This window comes from Labrus mixtus, chromosome 15, assembly GCF_963584025.1.
Source record: "Labrus mixtus chromosome 15, fLabMix1.1, whole genome shotgun sequence".
Lineage (NCBI taxonomy): Eukaryota > Metazoa > Chordata > Actinopteri > Labriformes > Labridae > Labrus > Labrus mixtus.
This window is the reverse complement of record NC_083626.1, coordinates 2221598-2242627: the sequence shown is the minus strand read 5'-3', so window position 1 is coordinate 2242627 and position 21030 is coordinate 2221598. Positions and strand designations below refer to the sequence as shown.

Below are 21030 nucleotides of genomic sequence, written 5' to 3'. Positions count from 1 at the left end.
TTTATATGATGTGTGCTCTGTGTCAGTGTGTGGTTGACGCTGCGTATCCTTCCTGTCACACAAAGAAAGAACACGTTGCAATAGGACATTCAAGTTTGTCCAACTGTTTGAGCTAGTTTTGATTGGAGAAAACATGGCGTTACAAATCCCGTTCAATCATCCAAAATAAGGTTACATAGCCTACTGTATGAGACATCTTAACAGTAGGCTATTGGCTATATGACTTTGGGTTTAAATGTAACATGTTCTGCTTAATCAATACATATACTATTTGTCCAGACTATTTATGTTTTAAATAGGCTTTTCCCGTGTTATGTCATATAAACATGTCATCCTCCTTTATATGATATACATACATATTTTGACGCAGAAAAATGAAAAGTGCTCAGTGCTTTGTTTCATTCACCGCCTACGCAAGCTGTCCATTGATTTCGACTCCCTCTGCGCGCACCCAGGCTGCGCGATCCCGCTGCCCGATGGATCATACTCCGGAGACTCTGCGGCACCAGGAGGTGTTGCTGCACCTCCGACCCGAACTGAAGTGCGCGACGGGAGAGAAGCCACACCGACGGAGACTGAAGCCTCTTGTGCCCGAGCTGCTGCTGCAGCATATTCCGGCTATTAGTCCAACTTTGCGCACAGTCTGGACTGGAGGAGCGACGTGCAAAGTACAGAACGACCTTATTGAGTGAGTTTGTCAATGATGTGCTAAATATCCATGACCTTTACAAATGTGCACATATAGCCTAATCGAGTATCTAATTTCACTTCAAACTACAAATTAAAAGAGACAGTTATTTATTAAATGCTTTAATGCCACACACATGTGTTGAAGGTTTTCACATGTAGCGACTTATGATCTTGTGGCATGTTGGTGTCAAGTTGAACCAACACGTACTGCCCTTTGGCCTTTCGCACATCTTAAAGAATTAAATTCAAAGGAATTTAAATTTTGTTGGTTTCATAGTTTCCTACGTTATATTATCTGCTGGTAAATTGCTTCAATGTGCACACATCATTAGAAAAAGGCCAATGGGGTTTATTTTGGCACAGTCTCTGAATGATGTATGCATGCACTAACACTGCAGTATGTTAGGTTACTTACCCAGAGGTAACCTAAATATGAGGGCAATGGTCCTCCTTTTATTGCTTTATTTTGGCAGAACACATATTGAACTGAGAGGTACTGGATAACCCTTCAATGCAATTTGATTTAAGAAGTACATGTAGCACAACACTGTTACACTGCAGCATATTCGATTGTGTGTGCCAGAGGGTGTATCTCAATAATTGCTCATTTAGTTCCAAACTCACATGAGCATGCGGAGGATCCTGTTTCAACCCAATAGAATTAATATAAAGAGGATTAATTAATCTGTGTTGACTTTCTTTTAATCCAAAGCCAAGGAAAGGTGATAATCTTTGAAACTATGCGCTCTGCTGACGGTGTAGTCAAACTTAAGAGTGATGATGTGATGACACACTCACTCACAGTATATACAGAGTGCTCAAGTTTCACTCATCTGAATCCAAATTAGCACGATTGAGGATTTAAATCCTCTTCAAAGGGCTAATATTCTCTAAGAGGAAATTCTACCTTAAGACATATTGGCATATCAACTATTTACCTCTGAATGTTTTGTATCTTTGAAATCCTTTTGGTCAGATACATTTATCATCTGCTATGGATATACACAAAGCACATATAGTACATAGTGTACCAAAAACAGTATTGTAAGATTTTATGAATATACTGTAATTTGGTTGAAAATGAAAGAGGACGTTATGAAGAGAACTCAAACTCAGGAATGAAGCAGTGAGAACTTTTTAATCTTACTTTTAATTTGTTAATCTTTTCAAATATTTTTTGGATTAACTATCCAATTGAAATGAAGGAGATACGCTGATTTTACATGCTTGATCAGTGTGGATGTCATTTATTATTTTTTAATGTGCAGCCTACAGGATTAACAATAAGTCAGAAAAAAGGAATTGATCGATCATAAGTAATGTAAAAATGATGTCTGCTCCTCTAATCTGCTCTCTCTGTGTTATTCCAAACCTAATGTTTAATGTTCCTCCCGTGTGACCTGAACACTTTGGCTCCTGTACCCAGCTGTTACTGTCTGTCTGTGCTGCTTCGTCTTCCGGCTCTGGAGCTTCTTCTCTGCTGGGCGAGGTTATAAATAAGAAGCTGGAGGGGATTTTTTTTGCTTGTGTGTGTGTGTGTGTGTGTGTGTGTATGTGTGTGCGTGTGTGTGTGTGTGTGTGTGTGTGTGTGTGTGTGTGTGTGTGTGTGTGTGCGTGTGTGCGTGTGTGTGTGTGTGTGTGTGTGTGTGTGTGTGTGTTGTTTAACCAGCTGCCGGGGAGGTTTGTTTGTCTACCCTGAGTGCAGGTATACCGGCTGGCCTCTAGATGTTGTTCTCGGGCCTGTTTTTAGGTCTTGTCCCTGAGCTGCACTTACCACCCTGCTTCAAGGCCTGAAGTCTGTTTGTGTGGGGTCAGCGTCACCTGTCTCCTGTGTAGCAGATAAAAGCAAACTGGAGTTCTAAAATTAACTGTGTAGATGTATGCTACTTTTAAAAAATATTTACAAAGATTTAAGAGTTTGGGTGGATAACCTCGATGTGGTATTTGCGAGAAATAGATTTAGCTGAGAACACTATAAGATGAGAACAAGTTTTACCACTGAGACTTAGAGGTTTTTAGGATATTTTTGATATTCAAACAACTCTTTTAGGATTTATTGTAGCTTTGTGTGTGCGTGTGTGTGTGTGTGTGTGTGTGTGTGTGTGTGTGTGTGTGTGTGTGTGTGTGTGTGTGTGTGTGTGTGTGTGTTCGTGTTCCCGTCTAGACAGAGAGGAGCATGGGAAAGTGGCCCCGTCGTTGCAGGGCAGCCCACCAGCAGTGACAGTCACATATAGATCCAAATATTGACAGCTTGATGTCCAAAATATATAAAAGGAGGACCCCTTCTTATTCTTCAAACTCTATTAGGTGCATATACAGTTTATGATTTAGTTCAGAAAAATTCAGTTCAGTTCCCATTGTGCTTTTCATCTGAACACATGAAAGAAATGTACAATATTTGCTATAACTAGCCATACATTTTCATTTTCTCCTTCCGTATCCAAAAGAGTGCATCAGATACCTTTCAGTTTAAAACTGCTTTTTCTATCAAGATGTCTTTTATTAAAGGCTTTCCTCTGAGGTTATGAAGTGAAGTTTATTAATAATATGCGATAACTTTGTATGAAGTTCTACAGATTTGTATATCTCTCTCAGGATGAATTGTACTCACTTCAGATCTTTTTTCATCCAGTACTTTGGTGTAAAACCATATTCTTGCAAACCTAATAACAGTCACATTAGCCATTGTGTACTTTTTAGCAAAGTTTAAAGGAAGAATATGCAATTTTTTGATCAAGTAGATGTCGCCCTTGAGTACCAGCATGAAACCAAAACAACTCGCGCTGCATTGTTGTGTTAGCATGCTAATGCTAGTGATCTTTATTATGCTCGTATATCCTCACACTGCATGTAAATTTACCTGAAATGACCGTGATCTAGAAACACAGTTAATCAGTGAGTACAGTATGTTATTCTTCTTTTCTCTAGTCCCTCAATTAAACAACTTTTATACGTGAGGGGAGGAGTCAGTCGGCCGTTCAGGCGTTGTAAACAAAGTGACATTTTTTCAGGCTCAGAATGCTTGGAAAGCATCACAGACAGTGGGACTCGGGTGTCACACTCACTGTAGACAGTCATGACTCACAGAGTTATTTACTGGATTTCTGCTACATTTAAGTGTGAAAAATCGCATATTCTTCCTTTAATACTGTATGCTTAAGACCAAAACAAAGATGGTGAACAAAATCAAGATTTTAACAACTGCATGGTACTATTGTCATTGTGATATGCTGATGTCAGCCATTAGCTCAAAGCTTCCCGGTGTCTGTGCATACTCGCAAAGCTGCTAGCCAGCGTGTAGATTGTTAGCGTTGTTTATTTACACAAGTTCAAGAAAAATATCAACAGCGGTACAACTTGTCCCACTGCGGTTTGTTGGGAATATGATGAACAGCTTTTTTTTCTCCTGTCCTGCTGTGACTTGACATTCAAGACCAGTGTTGCATGAAAGAAGTCAGAAGAACTAGCCTGAGGAACATGTGTTAATGACTCAAACATAAAGTTTGATAAGACCTTGCCAGCAGGCCAGAACTAGGTCAATGCTGTGAACTGACTTCTGTTTTTTGTTAGAGATTAGTTGGTCATAACTTGAATAAAAAGATCTGCAGTGTAATAAAAGGAGAAGCCTTATGTTCACATGTCAAATCTATTGCTTAATAAATGGCTCAGGTGTCTTGTAATGCTGCTCTGTTTGTCTTTGTTAATCTGACTACTGTAGGCGCCACAACATATCCACACTAGCAGAAAACTCCTGAAAAACTCCTGATAATTTCATAAAGAGCTGTATGTGTGAACGCAAACAGCCACATTTTTTGCTGGGACTTCACCCGGATCTGATGTGAGAATGCAGCAGGATATTCTCCGGAGAGAGAGTGGGAGGGGGGAGTGACGTTAATATACTGTGATTACTGCATGGTGCATACAGTGCATGCATGCAATTGCTACAATAAATAAACGGCTGCATTATGTTTTCTAATCTGCAGTATGTTCTTCACCTCACATTTGTTGATATTGTTGTTCAGTCATACTACACGTTGCATTTATATAAAGGCAAATATTCTCATTAAAGTGTCGTACAGTATAGCTGACTCTGTTGTTGCTCCACTTCCGCGTTGTCCTTTTTTCATTACATCTTGCCTCTGGAGGAGACCAACCCACAACTCTCCTCCAGTTTGACAGTGATACTCTCCGGATGTGACGTCCATATGTAAACAACCAGATCAAGAAGGTTTCATGAGCAAGTCCTCCTGAAAGACAAGAATACAAAGGAAAACAATGCAAAGAAAATAAAAATCCAGCCAGCCTCAAAGTTCACTCTGAGTGACTCAAACAGCTCATGGTGATTTATGACCTGCAGGGTTAGCTCCAGAGGAGACTGTGAAGGGTCACACAGTCAGTAAGATGGCTAAAATAGACGTCACTCCCCCACTGGGTCAATTTGTCTCTCTCTCATCCTAGAGCTGTCGCTGTAAAGCAAGTGTTGAATCACACAGCCTAGATCTGGGTCAGTCTGGAAAAGACCCCAACTATTTAAGTTTTCTTGAAGCTCCCTGTTGTGCCCCTACCGGGTTCAGCAAGAGTGAGGTATAATATTAGCACCCAATGAAGAAGCGAACAGTTTTGTATGTCACACGGCTGTCTGCACCTTTGCAAAGTGGGTCAGTTCATGTGTAGGTTCTTCACCAGTATACTTATAGTGTATAGGGTTGGATTTTCTAAGGACGTAAAACAATGCAGCAGCATAGAGCCCGCACAGAGCTGAGGTAGGTCTAAAGGTGGTGATCACCTCAGCTGAGGGTTATGTCTTCAGACAAATGTCAGTCAAGGTAAACAAACCTCCAAAAAGAAAACAAGCTTTTTACAATCAGCTTATATTAAATCATTGAACAAAATTTGGGTTTTCCTCTCAGAGACTTTTTTTGGAGCTTCCATCTTGTGGTTCTCACTGGTACCGCATCTTATGGCACTTGAAAATCGAGTTGAAGAGTTCCAACTTTGGTGGTTGCTGCTTGGGTGAAAACCTGTGTGGATACAGCTAAGTGCACTTCAGATACAGAGAAACCGTAGGGATGTATGCCAGTTTTTTCCTCTGACCGCTAATTACAGATCAAGAGACATAAACAGTCCAGAATGAAAAGCTTGTGGCTGGTAGTTTTCAGAGCTATGAAGAGCTACAGTACGTTTTTATGAAATCTTTATTTTTTCTCTCTTTTATTGCATTTTGCGACTGATTTTGGCTGCAGCAATACTGATTTTTTGCTTTTAGGTTGTAATTGTGTTTTTAAAATTGCTTTCCAATTGAAAAGTGCTTTTGTTCATGCAATATACCCTACATATGTGCACAATGTAAAGCTTTAACTGATTGACCAGAAGAGACACCATGAATCAGTAAGGCTTGGTTTTAAAGGCAAGAAGGGTGTACATAACTGCATCTTTATACAGAAGAATTAGAATTGATGTAACAATAGCAGCTTTATGCAAACATTTGCATTGCAACCAGAGGTCTATGTATTTATAAAGATGGGTAGTGTTCATTTGTCTGGGCTGGTTTAATGAATGGTAAATGGACTTGAGCTTGTATAGGGCTTTTCTAGACTACTCAAAGAGCTTTTACACTTCAGGTGCACCTACACATTCACACACTGATGGCTGAGGATGCTATGTAAAGTGACCACCAGAAGTAACTAATCCCATTCATACACATTAAATACACAGCAATTTGGGATTAAGTGTCTTGCCCAAGGACAAACAGGATATGTGGCTGCAGGAACTGGGGATTGAACCTCCAACCTTCTGGTTTAGAGATGACAGACTCTACCACTGATCCACAGCCGCCCAATTGAATGCATTATTTAATTTTTGATGGATTTACACTGTGGTACTTCGTTGGTTTTGCTACTATATTTGCTTTGTTCAAAGTCAAATATCTCGAAACAGAATGCCAGTGCCAATGTCAGATTTGATGCTTTCCTTTAATACAGGAGATCTTTTACTCTCTCTCAGCCACGACGATATACCGAAACTTAACACAGCTTGTTTGAAGAAACCCAATGAAAAATTGAAAGATACTGCGAGGATTAAATAGTTCATTAATACACCAATATTGGTTTAAAGGAGGTGGAGCTTCTTGAGAATGTAAAAATGTTACCACCCTGATTCAATTGCTTTAAAAAAAATATATATGACAGCAGCTTTTAAGGGTTCAACCCTTCAAAATGTACTCACTCTGTGCATCACCAATAACAATTGCAAGGACTCTTTAAAAAGATTAAGAAACGCAGAAGCAGCAAACTACTTATAAAACTTTCAGCTATCTGAACTTCCCATGTTGCCCTGCTCAGACTCCTGTATGCTCTCTGGTGGGAATGCAAGCCCAGCTATGTTAACTGCTTTGCAGAATGGTAATGAGGTGCTAGCTGTCTAAGCCAGAGGTTGGGATGATGCATTCTTCAAGTGCTGATGATGCTGGAGGCAAAAATAGAAGGCAAATGCTCAAGGTGCATCTGTTTCCATCACTGGCTGCAGGATTAGCAGCTACCAAACACTTTGTTCCATCAACTTTATTGTAACAAAGTAAACCAGCTCATAAACACACAGAACCTTTTTTAAATCCGCTGAGACAGGCTGACATTGACACCACTGCTACACTGCAGCACATGTTAGAGTCAGAGCTGCAGGCTTGTTTTATTGGCTGTTTTACATGTTAGGAGCTATAAATGTTGTACAGACATTCACTCTGAGGATACATAGATGTCTCGCCTTGGATTTGAACCATATCTATTCAAGAAACTTTCTTCCAATCAGAGATGTTGGAAAATAAGCCTTCTTTTCGTTTTCCTTTGTTTCTTTTTCAGTTTTATTTTAAACCACACTGCACCATTTAAGCCCATCTGCAGAATAATTAAACTTAAGGAATAAACACTGACATATTCAAAGTCATTTTTTACTGCATGTCAGGTGTGTCAAGATGATTATATATGATGCTATTGTACTTTTTGTTTGCTCTATTTATGAAGATATTGGACATCAGATTTGATACAGCAGCTACATCATCAGCAGCATACTAAAATAAAGAGTTAAAAGTCTGTAACATTTAGTTTCAGAAAGTTTTTCTGTCATGTCACAACAATGTCTCTTAAATGATCGTTACGTGTTTATGTGAAGCAGTCGTCATCCTCTAAGGGTTAGATCTTTTCTGGGACACACACACACACACACACACACACACACACACACACACACACACACACACACATACATACACACAGAATTTCACTGATTTATTTTTGATGATCATTTGTTTTTAACCAGACAAGCTGGTTCTGTTCGGATTGTAATTCACTATTGTGACCTGACAAAGAAGCAAAGGAGGAGGGGCAGAGATTTGGGATTAAGTACAAATGTGCTTTCCATAATATGCTGAGAGAAATTGGTGGTGGGGGTTGTGAGAGCGTGAGAGACTAAGAGATGAGGACAAGGGCGACAGGGCCTTGTCTGCAACCAGTTGAATCAACAGCTCGTCTCCTCTGGCGAGGACACGCTCCCTCTGCTCAAACCATAGACCACAGACATGCTGTCACACACACATTAACACACCCACACACACACACACACACACACACACACACACACCCACACACACACACACACACACACACACACACACACACACACACACACTCACGCATTCAGTTTACTCACCCCCCCCCTGTTGGGACTTTTGCACATTTGCCTCGCCTCGTCAGTGCATTAACAGAGCCGGGAGGAGCAGCAGAGAGAGCGAGAGAGTTAGAGGGGGAGAGAGAGGAAGAGCAAGAGGAGGAACATGGGGGACAACACTGATAGCTCCAGCGTATGACACAAACAACAACATCAACACACATGTTTGTCCTCAGGGTTGTTCTCAACTGCAGAAGTCGAGGCAGAGGGCACACGACTCTCCAGTACATATAAAGAAGAAGTTGTTTGTTTATCAACAAACAGCTGATAATATTCCTCCCATTCCTTTTGGAGGAATATATCAAAATGATGCCCTACTTTTGGTATCAATTTGAACAGAAATAACTTTTACAATGTTTCGAAAACAGAGTGAATAGGTGAGTTAAACTTAAATTACAGCTTTTCTGTGATTCATACAATTAAAAATTATCGGCTAAAATTTTGACTCTGACAAAACAAGCAAGCTGAAGTCGTCACATTGGCATAATATCTGTTTCAATAAGTTTCACAAAGTTTGAGAACCCCATTTATTATATCACATCAGTGTGTCCCTCTTCCAAATACAGTGCAAATGTTTTTGACAAGATGTTGTCATCTCTTTGTGGTTTATTCAGTGCTACAGCATGGATTTAGTTACTCTGATTATTGCTCTTGAGCGAACAAGCTTATCATATCCAATTAAAAGGAGATAGTATGTCAATGTGATATTTACAGCTCGTTCACTTTGCTCTTAAGTGGACAAAAAAATCTGACAAAATATAAGGCTTATGACGGTTTTTATGTTGAATGCTGTAGACACATTTTAGTTAATAATAAAAAAAAATATCAGGGTTCAAAACATGTGCAAGTGTCACACTCATTCTCAGGTTGTGACCTTTTGAAGACATGTGCAGAGTGCTTAAAAAGCTTCGAAGGAATGAGGTGCATGGATTGTGTCTGTCACAGTCTGAATCCCGGAGACAGAGCACCTCCCTGTCATTTTATCTCTCCCTGTCACTCTTTGTGTCCACTTTGACACGGCCTGGTCAAACGGTTACAAGATATTCTTGTAACCGTTTTACAGCAGCTACCATCAGTATAATGTTTCACTCAGCAGCAATGCCTTGAACACCCTCTCACTTCTCCACCTCTCTTATATGTCTTATAATACTCCTTCTTTTGTTTCAACTCCCATCAACAAAATATCCATAAACTTTACTCCGGATGAATATCTTCAGCTCACATAACAAACACAAACAAGTTGTATTCTGCCTCCTTCGATAGGCCGATATATTGTATTATATTCTCTTCTCTTCTCTTCTCTTCTCTTCTCTGCTCTGCTCTTCTCTTCTCTTCTCTTCTCTGCTCTGCTCTTCTCTTCTCTTCTCTTCTCTGCTCTTCTCTTCTCTGCTCTTCTCTGCTCTTCTCTTCTCTTCTCTTCTCTGCTCTTCTCTTCTCTTCTCTTCTCTTCTCTGCTCTTCTCTTCTCTGCTCTTCTCTGCTCTTCTCTTCTCTTCTCTTCTCTGCTCTTCTCTTCTCTTCTCTTCTCTGCTCTTCTCTGCTCTTCTCTGCTCTTCTCTTCTCTGCTCTTCTCTTCTCTTCTCTTCTCTTCTCTTCTCTTCTCTTCTCTGCTCTTCTCTTCTCTGCTCTGCTCTTCTCTTCTCTTCTCTGCTCTTCTCTTCTCTGCTCTTCTCTTCTCTTCTCTGCTCTTCTCTTCTCTTCTCTGCTCTTCTCTGCTCTTCTCTTCTCTGCTCTGCTCTTCTCTGCTCTTCTCTTCTCTTCGCTGCTCTTCTCTTCTCTTCTCTTCTCTGCTCTGCTCTTCTCTTCTCTTCTCTTCTCTGCTCTTCTCTTCTCTGCTCTTCTCTGCTCTTCTCTTCTCTTCTCTGCTCTTCTCTGCTCTTCTCTGCTCTTCTCTTCTCTGCTCTTCTCTTCTCTGCTCTTCTCTGCTCTTCTCTGCTCTTCTCTGCTCTTCTCTTCTCTGCTCTTCTCTTCTCTGCTCTTCTCTGCTCTTCTCTGCTCTTCTCTTCTCTGCTCTTCTCTTCTCTTCTCTGCTCTTCTCTTCTCTGCTCTTCTCTGCTCTTCTCTTCTCTGCTCTTCTCTTCTCTTCTCTTCTCTTCTCTTCTCTGCTCTTCTCTGCTCTTCTCTTCTCTTCTCTTCTCTTCTCTGCTCTTCTCTGCTCTTCTCTTCTCTGCTCTTCTCTTCTCTTCTCTTCTCTTCTCTAACCCCCATATTTTGGTTTGGAACCAGTTTGATAACCTTTCCCTTTGATTTTTCGATATTGATGGCCTTGTGACAGGAAGAATGAAGCCGTGGTGGTTGGTGGTTTTGGTTCTACAGTGACAGCATTAAGCATATCAAACAGCAAATGGCTCTGATCCTGACTCATTCACTCTTAATTGGAGAACTTGCAGTTTTTGAGTGTTTGGTTATTTTCTTTGTAATAATTTTATATCAATATGCCATAACCACTGTTCGTTGTATTGGTGAAGAAATAAGAGTTTGCAAATGGAGGCATTATTAAGATAAAAGTCAGCAGGATAATTGAAACTATTACTACACAATCTAATGGTTTGCCTTGTTGGGACCAATGACAGTCCTCTGGTTAACACCGCTGTCACAGTGGGTGAATTGTGGGACCTTGGGGTCGCTGGGGATTGAACCCCCGACCATGTGGTTGAGAGATGACCGACTCTACAACTGAGCCAAAGCCGACCATTTGTATCCCAACAACATGAATAATACCAGATACACAGACAAGACACACACACACACATCCCCTGAATCTGCCTGTGTATCATTTTGTGTTGGCTGGCCATGGCTTGTTTAGAATACTGTAACACTGTTATGGATGGCATTAGAATAAAAATATGAACATGTTATTGATACTCTGTGTGTGTGTGTGTGCGCGAGTGTGTGTGTGTGTGTGTGTGTGTGTGTGTGTGTGTGTGTGTGTGTGTGTGTGTGTGTGTGTGTGTGCGTGTGCTTGTGTTTGTGTGTAAGAAGATGACACAGAGAAATACTCAAGAATTTTCACTTGCATGTACTTGGATTTCCTGCTCTCTGTCTCTGTCTCTCTCTCTCCCTCTCTCTCTGTCTCTCTCTGTCTCTCTCTCTCTCTCTCTCTCTCCCTCTCTCTCTGTCTCTCTGTCTCTCCCTCTCTCTCTGTCTTTCTCTCTCTCTCTCCCTCTCTCTCTCTGTCTCTCTCTCTCTCTCTCTCGCTCCCTCTCTCTCTCTCTGTCTCTCTCTCTCTCTCTCCCTCTCTCTCTCTCTCTCTCTCTCCCTCTCTCACCTCCCCTCATGTCACGCTGTCCCTCTCAGTCAAACATAGCGCCCAGCATTTGAGTCACCGTGAGGGGGAGAGAGCAAACATAGGGAGGCAGAGAAGCAGGGAAAGAGAGGGGCACAGTAAATCAGACACACAGAGTGAGAGGAAACAGGGAAAATCAAAGACTAAGTGCAGCTCCGCTGTGGACTTGATGAATGCTCATCTGGCTGGCTTAGGGTTGTCCTCACTCGCTCAGCTGTGAACGGGTTTCTGAGCAGAATGGATTTCATTTTGGTTAAACAGCCACGGAGCAGCAGCTCTACAGATGATTACAACTGCACTTGGATTATTTCAGAAACTGCTGCTGTTGTGACATATAGGAATGAGCGCGTGCAGAAAGGAAGATGGTAATGTAAAAATCTGGTTTGTTTTTCAAACTTTGCGCAATCGAATCTTAGATGACATGTTTTCTTACCCTGCCTCTTGTTGTACAGATGCCGTTGAAAAAAGGATTATTGATTTATTTTGCTAATATAATGTTTGGAAGAATTTGAGTTTGCATGACATGTCTACCAACCTGACTACAAGATGTTAAATCTGATATTAAAATTAAATAGCTTTCAACTCAGTCCTTCATTCCCCTGTCATATTGCCTGACTGTCTGTGAGACGACATGGCTCATGGTGAGGTGCTGTTTGTTTCTTCTCTTTGAGATGGAGATTTCAACATCTTGAATAATATCTTCATGGGTTTTTTAATCACTTTGATAAATAATTTCTTGTTTGTCACTGGGTGAATCCAACATTGTTGTACAATATCTTCTATACAGTAAATATCTTTAGGTTGATGTAACCTTGCACTTTGATAAAACTAAATGGGCATGTTTCACTATTTTCTGGACTAAATGATAAACAAAAAGGCATGACAATCATTGCTTACACAACTAAACATTCTATAAAAAACTTAAACTCAAAACAAATCTTCAACTATTTAATCCATCCATTCATCCAATATCTTTAGCCCTTTTCCCACTCGTGGGGGCTAGAGCCAATCCCAGCTGTGGCTGTGGCTCAGTTGGTTGAGTCGTCGTCTCTCAACCGGAAATGGGATTTGATCCCCAGCTTCTGCAGCAACATGTTTGATGTGTCCTTGGGCAAGACACTTAACCCTGAATTGCTCCCGCTGCTCACACGGCGTGTGACTGGGATTTGTTACTTCTGATGGTCACTTTATGTAGCAACCTCTGCCATTAGTGTGTGAATGTGTAGGTGTGACATGCGGTGTAAAAGTGCTTTGAGTAGTCAGAAGACTAGAAAAGGTCTATACAAGCTCAAGTACATTTAGCTGTCACCATTTACCATTTAGCTTTTCCCCTGTCACTTTCAGGGCTGATAGAGACAGACAAAACATTCACACCTGTATGCTATTTAGAGTATCCAATTAACCTAACAAGCATGTATTTGGACTGTGGGAGGAAGCTGGAGTACCCAGAGGGCTGCATGCAAGGTGAGAACATGCAAACTCCACAGAATAGGGCCCGACAGGGAATTGAACCAGGAACTTTCTTACTTTGAGGCAACAGTGATAACCACTGCACCACGTGCAGCCCTAAATCCTTTCATGTAGAATTGAATTTGTAACATAGATGCTCTTTTTAAATATTACTGCAGTCTTATTTATAACTCCCCTGCTATGTTAAACATGGTTCTGCTCTGACTGTGTACAACGAACAGCATAGCTCCCATAGCTTACACTGGCTGCTGCTCTGTACTAGAGTGTTTTGACTCAAGGTAAAGGTCTCAGGTTACAGAGCATTCAGGCACATTTCACAAACCAGCCACTGTATCTGCTTCCTTCCTGGATCCCTGTTTACTGGCATGTGAGTCATTCAGGAGCTAGAACAGATCCAGTGTGAAGGAAATATCCAAAGCATGTGCAAGTTAAAGTTATGAAATCAAAATTGTCACATGTTTTCCATGAAGATTTACACTTTCTTCTGAATCAGTGGGCTTACATTAAACACAGTACCTCCGTTGCAGAGAGGGTGTGCCTGGTTAGCTATATAATGTTGATTTTGTTTGGCACTCACACATGGGAGGATGTTATGTAGAGAGCTGGATTCAAAAAATCCCGCCCAGCTATACTCTAGTTTTAATTTGACAGGGCTTCACTTGTGTATGTGGGTGTGTGTGTATTGCTGTGATTTTCCTGCTGTGTATTCTGCATATTTGCCATCTTGTTGAAGCCAGAGTCCATTAACCTGACTATTCCTGTTTAGGGAGTGACCTAAATGTTTTGGTATTTGTTCCTGTGTTGACCAGGCTACACAGAGCATCCTTTTACTCTCAGCAGAAGGACTTCTTGTTCTGTTCTGCTGATTCAATGGAAATACGCAACAGTCGTCTTGACAGTTCTGTTTGCAAATCTACAAATCATCACATCGCCTTTTACCTTGGGCCCACTTCTTAATCCTGCCTCGGTTCGGATCTGGGTGGCATCGACGTTCATTGTACTCAGCAGCATGTTTGATATAATATGTTTCAGTGTCAGTAACTTTGAGCTACATGGCGACTATTTTGATGGGGCTCTGTGGAAGCTGAGCGTGTGTTGGACTCTGACAGGTCTGAACAACTGTTCATTTCTATTCCCTGTGTAAAAATACACAGATTATTTCTCTCAATAGTTTGGAGATTCAGTGCCTTAAAGGTTTTCTTATAGTCTTATTCAGCCAGATTTTGTGCAGAGCCGCATGAAAACACTCTAATGCTCAGTCCAAATTGGGTTCATTAAACATGGATCTGTTTCTGTGCGTTTTAAAGATTCATCATCATCTGTTTTTTATAAGATTTGATGCAATGTAATTTTGATGTGGGTCTTACTATGACTAAGTGCAGTTCATTTGTGTTTTCACCTGTTTTTCCTGTATCTAAGTGATCATTTCTGGCTGTTTGTTATTTAATCTGACAGTATGAGTAACATTAAGCACAGCTCTGGGCTAATTACAGATGAGAGTGTCAGTGAAAGCTAATCCACATTTTGATATAATAACACACCTCGTACACACACAAACACATACACACACAGTGCAGACACACCAACTCACGCGTGATGAATTTAAAGATGTGCCCAAAGTCCCGGCTCATTCATAATTCCCTGACGTGATTTTAACGACTTAAACACAGGCCTCGCTGCCTCCTGACTGCATGGTTTACAGCCACCTTCAAACTGTCCTGCTGATCAAGGACGTTATGATTAGTGTTTGCCTTCTGCAAGCTCAGATTCACTGATCCCTGTGAAGCTACTAAATATACCGTCTGGCCGTCACGGTGCCACAGTGGTCTTGTTTAGTAACTCTTCTCAGCCTGTGTTTAGGTCAGACCTCAGTGTGATTTAGTTTGTGCTTGTGCTCTGGTGATTCAGTGTGCGTTGACACACAGACACACCAGATGTAGGAAATATATGGTGTATTTACATATGCCACTCTGAATGTAGTGCTTCAAAATATTTAGAAAAATACTAGTTATAAACTTGGGGGATTCAAATTTAAAGTTTGATCTACAGGCTGTTGATGTAAAACACAACTAAAGCAAAAAAAAAAAAAGTGAATCATTTGACGTCAAACTTCTTCACCATAAAAGAATTTCAACTTTTATTGGCATCTTTTTTTAAACAAGGAGGCTCTATATTACCTCGCCTGGTCTAAGTAATAAATATGCTCTATCTATTGTTCTGTGGTTTGCCAACATAGGCGCCATTGTTATCTGTTCAATTCAATTCAATTCAAAAAAAAATATTTGTCACCTGTTTACAGCCTCATCAGATTTTCTTTCATAAAACAAAATAGTTAAAATGTCTGGTTTTCCTGTATGGTTGGATTTAATTTAGAAAGATTTTATTTTCAGTGAATACTCTTCAATGGAAATAGAGCAGAGTAAAAAGCTGACTTGGAGTGGCTTGGAGTTTGGGCGATTTACTACTCATTGTATCAATGTAAGCGTTTATTGTTTGTGTCTGTACTGTGTCTTAGTGCCTGTCTTTCGTTGTCTTCAATGTCAATTTTTCTCCTGTCATGTTATGTCATCATCATAAAATAAAAGGCGAAGCTGTGAAAGAACAGCAGCAATTTTCAGTATGTGAAAAGCCGACATGCTCAACAGATGCAGAAGACGTGAGGCAGCCATCTCCATATATCTGTATATCTCCGGCCTAAGTAATGTAGATGTAGATTTTTCTGTTGAAAAGAACAATGATGCAAAAAATGTCAGTGTTGTTTCTTCTTTATCTATCCTTCTAACAATTGGGAAGTCAGAGCTTGCAACCTTGGCACCTCATTGACATCTAAAAAAGTATCCATATTAATGATGGCTAAAAGGCACATCCATCCACATATTTCATTTGTATTTGTCCTCTAAAAGGCACAGCAGGAGAGAACAGTGGTGACACTTAAAGATAACAAACAATGTGCAGATCTGCCTCTTGACACTCGGAAATTTAAAAAAGAAATGTGGTCGTAGGTCGCCCAAATGTCCTCTTGAAACATAAAAAAGGATGCTGGTGAGATTTGATTTGTGTTAAGTGTTACAGAATGAGAAATGTATGTGTCTAGTCGTCGGAGTATAGTAATTAGTTTGTCCCTGGAGGCATGTGTGACTGAGCTCTAAGGCTTAAATGGACTAAATGATAAATGGACTTTAGACCCTTTCTAGTCTTCTGACTACTGAAAGCGCTTTCCCATTCTCACACTGATGGCAGAGGTTGCTATGTAAAGTTCCCATCAGAAGTAACTAATCCTATTCATACATTCATACATTCATATGCGGCCGATAAAGCAGCGGGAGCAATGCAGGGTTAAGTGTCTTGCCTAAGGACACATTGGACATGTTGCTGCAGGAACTGGGGATCGAACCAACTCTTCCTCAGCTCCTCTTTATGTGGGCAACAGGAAAATGATTTTAAGTAGTTATAGTATCCTGTTGGGAATTTCTATATATCAGTTGTCTTTTCTTTTTTAGTTAGAAAAACCACAGACGTAAACACAGGAAGTGGATTCTTATCGTGCTTATTCAAAGGCAGTATCAGTGTCTGAGGCTTTGAAGTGTGGCCAAATAATTTCCCATTTGCTTATTGTGCTTCACATATTTCTCAGGCATCTTGTATACATGAACTGCATATTTGTAAGGAGACTTCAGAGGACTCATAAACTGAGTGGATGCATTTGTTATAATAAGAAATAAGGATATAATCAATTCTGCTATTGGCGTAGTTTTTTCAGTGATTGGTTTTCTATTTCTAAACACTTGAAAATACTGAATTCAAGATGAGATTAAATGTTTTAAATACAATTGAATGTTTTCATTGATTCAAAATGTAGTTTTGCCACATCTTTACACAGGATAAACTAGTAGAGGCGGCTGTGGCTCAGTTGGTAGAGTCGGTCGTATCTAAACCGGAAGGTCGGGCGTTTGATCCCCAGCTCCTGTATCCACATGTCCAATGTGTCCACTTAACCCCGAGTTGCTCCTGCTGCTTTGTCGGCGTAGTGTGAATGATGAATATGATTAGTCACTTCTGATGGTCATTTTACACAGCAGCCTCTGCCATCAGTGTGTGAATGAGTAGTTGTGTCATGTGGTGTAAAGGAGCTTTTAGTAGTCAGAACACTAGAAATGCGCTCTACAAGCTCAAGTCCATTTACCAAGTTCATAAATGATTTTTCACACTTTGCAGTTGCCACCTAACAGCCCAGTTGGGGTTATTATTTGTTTCCTTGTTTAGCAGCTAAAATGCTTAGCAATCAATCTATCAATTATATTCATGAAGCGCCAATTTATAACAAATGTTCTCTCAAAACACAAATAGAGCAGGACTAGACTGTATTCTTTGTTGTACTAGTTACCCAACATTAATCCACCATGATCACATCACTTAGCAACACTTATCAGTCACAGTAGCAAGGAAAATCTTCCTTTTAATAGACTGAAACCGCGAGCAGGACCAGACTGATGTTGAACAGCCATGTGCTGAAACTGTGTTGGGCTTGGCAAGTGGAATAGAGGGAGATGCAGAAAAAAAGAGAAGGATAGAGAGAAACAAAAAGAAACAACAACAACAGCTAATACAGACTTGCAGCTACTGTACAGTGCCAGTAGAGGTGGTTGTACCACCTGTAAACTACCACATACTACATACTGCATACTACCACAAAGTGGTTGTACCATTAGCAGGAATAACAAAGTAGTGAATATACACTGATAATATAATTATTATATTTATAAGAGTTAAAGTCAACAGGTCTAATATAAGCATTTACAATTATGATGATGATGATAAAAGGACTGATAATATCAACTACAGAAGTCGTTGGTGAGCAGCTCAGTGATAATAAAACATTACAGCTGGAGTCAAGCAGGTCCACAGAAGCAGGCGGTCCACAGAGACCTTTGAAATGATGTAGCTCAAGAAGTCTGAGGAAAGTAAATGGTTAGTAATGTTGATGGAATTTGAAGATTTAAAGCTAGTGACTTTAAATCATTGTAACTAGGGGCTGCACCAAGCCTGAGCCAGCCCTAACAATAGTTTAAGCTTGAACAGAAAGGACAGTTTTTAAAGTCTCTACTCCTAAAAGAGAGGTTGTGTCTGCCTCCCTGACCCTGATTAACAGTTATTAGCAGCATATTCAATTCACTCACACTCTACCGCATACTTTCAAATAAAAAAATAAGCAAAATGCTTAAAAAAAAATATGAAACATTATTCCCACAGTTGCAGACATGCTTCATCAGGGCATGAAGACAGCATGCGTGCTTGTCTTTTTTCACCGTAAAATATTTTTGCTCTTGTCCAGGCAGGAACTTGCTTGACATCAGGAATGTACAAAGACTATTTCTGTTTCATAATGATACTGGACAGAGATATTCAAACTGTCCTCAGCTCCCGCACTCAGACATCTTATCCACAGTAATGTGAGCGTCCTCATTTATTTCAGTGGCTGAGTGAGAGAGCTCGGAGTGTTTTTATAGAGCTCTGTGAATCTACAGCGACAGTATGCAGAATGGCAGGTCCACACAATCCACTCATACACCACATACTGGAAACAGACACACAAATAAACACATGCATTAAATGAAAACAAAGGCCACAAAGCATCCACGCAGCCCTTTGATGTTTCTTGTAAACACTAAATGGTGTCCTGCTTTTCACAGCTGACATTTCCAGCAGTAAAAACTCTCCCAAGTTAAATTTGTTTCTCTTCTTTCTGTCCTTATTTGTTATTGTTGACAGCAGACCACACCTAACATCACTATTTGATTTTCTCCTTAAGGTCACATTTATGTTTTTTGCGATTTGCAAACTTCCCTTTGCCCAGAATCCCAGAAAATTGGCAGACATTATTTAGGAGTTGATGAAGAAGGCTCTTATTTCTTCAGTGTGGGAGAACATTTCATTTACATTTTATAATCTGGAACAAAATCAGTTTACAGTACAATATTATGCTTCTGGACCTGCCACCACTATCCTCTTCATATTTGACAACCACCCCTAATTTCCTACATTACTGTCCTTCCCCCTTTTCCTTCATGTGATTATGATGCTCATCGTTGCGTTTTGTCCCAAAGGGGTGTGGCAGGAGTGACCAGAACACTGAGTCATTGTGTTGTTCCAGGAGCTGTGAGGGCTGTGGACTGGCCTTGGGTCCAGTGTTTTCAAATCATAATGTGAAAGGATAAGACAGGAAGGGTGGATGACCAATGTTTCTTGAGACAAAAACAAGAAAACATGCAGAAGCAGATACATAAAAAAATATGTGTTTTTGGAAAAGAAAAGAATAATTCAGATCTACTTGTTATGAAGTGCGTTCTTATCCTGCATTCCTGGTCAAAGAGTGCAACATTTTCCCTTTTTTTCAAATATGCAGAGACAAAGACATATAACAGATAACAGAGCCGGACAGACAGAGAGCCAGAGTTAGTCTGAGGGGACATAACTCATCACACCCTAACACACCCTACTCTCTCATTATCCCCCTACATCCATGTCTGTCTTTCTTCATCAGCACATCTGGAAAACCCTAAGGTTCAGTAGAATAATTCTTAAATTCAAATCTGATGGTCAGGTTTTTTTAGTCTCGCCACCAGAGAGACAATTTATGTATATCGCAATACATGTTTAAATACCTTTGGCCAAAATGATTAAAAACTGGAAGATGTCTAAGTAAGAAGCTCTCTTTCTACTTGTCCTTGTTTCTTAACTGACATTAGTTATTAAAAAAATGACACTGAGTACACGCCTGGGAAAGCAGCAACATGCATGCTATGTGTCCACATTCACACATCAGTCTTACTGATGCCACATCTCCCCACAGAGGCTCAGCCATGCATGTATACATTAACCCCGAGGTCTGCTGCCGTGGCCTTTGCTGCGCTATATAAAGCAGGGCCTAAAAGTGGGTAGCGGGCCCTGGGTTCAGGTCAAAGGGAATGTGAAACCATAAACCAGGAGGCTAGCTAGCCTTGAGACCAGTAATTACACACTGTGTTTACTTGGATGTTTGCTGTCAGGCTGCCTGACTATATGTTTAATGACGAGCACCGACTGTTTGTGTAGCTATTCTCTCAGAAGGTCATGAGGTTGAGGACAGTGTCTGTGCAATTTACTGTGAGCTGCCAGGGAGATGAAAGAGACTGACTCCAGGTTTCCTGTTTTTAGCTCTACTGTAGCTTACAATGGATTCAGCTTAAATGTTAAAAGGAAATAGTTTCTGATGATCTTTAAATGGATGGATTAGGACTTTGAAAGTGAGGTTATAAGGTATTGATCAATAGTTAGTGTACTGCATTCAGTAGATAATGGTCAGCACATCCATTGAGAAGCTGGCACAAGTACCTACACAGAAGCTAACCAAACAGTTTGTACAGGTCGCTGGTTATATTATTCATTTTAAAGGTCACATATTATCCTCCTTTTCAACAAGTTTAAATAAATCTCAGAGCTCCCTTAAACATTTATTTAAAGTTTCTTGCACCAGCCCTGCTCAGAACAGGCTGATTCTGTGTCTGTAGCTTTAAATGCATATAAACTGTTTCTGACCACGCCCCTCTGAAAGGGGACGTAGCTTGGGCTTTCTTTACCCCATGCCCTACTGTTTACAATGGAAGGGCAGATTTAGAGGGCAGAACAAACACCTAGCTGTGGGAGTGTCACCCACCTGGGGGAGGGGTTACTGACCTTTGTGATGTCACAAAGGGAAAATCTCCTAACCGCTTGTTTGAGCACACATTTTCTGAAAAGTGGAACAGGCAAAAGAGAGAGGATGGACTTTTTTCATAATTGGGGGGTTTGCAGACAGGTTACAAAACCATTGTAAAGTTCTGCATATTA

General features: G+C 40.5%; 1 protein-coding gene across 2 annotated transcripts in view; it reads left to right on the top strand.

Moving 5' to 3' along the window:
- Positions 1-10850: 10850 nt before the first annotated feature.
- Positions 10851-21030, top strand: part of LOC132989462 (uncharacterized) — a 29885-nt gene continuing 19705 nt past the window's right edge. The window contains exon 1 of one of the 2 annotated variants that reach the window (XM_061057118.1): positions 10851-12059. In XM_061057118.1, coding sequence (XP_060913101.1) covers positions 12057-12059 — 3 coding nt within the window. In that variant the 5' untranslated portion in view covers positions 10851-12056. The remainder of the gene's footprint in view (positions 12060-21030) is intronic. The other variant, XM_061057117.1, reaches the window with a different exon arrangement.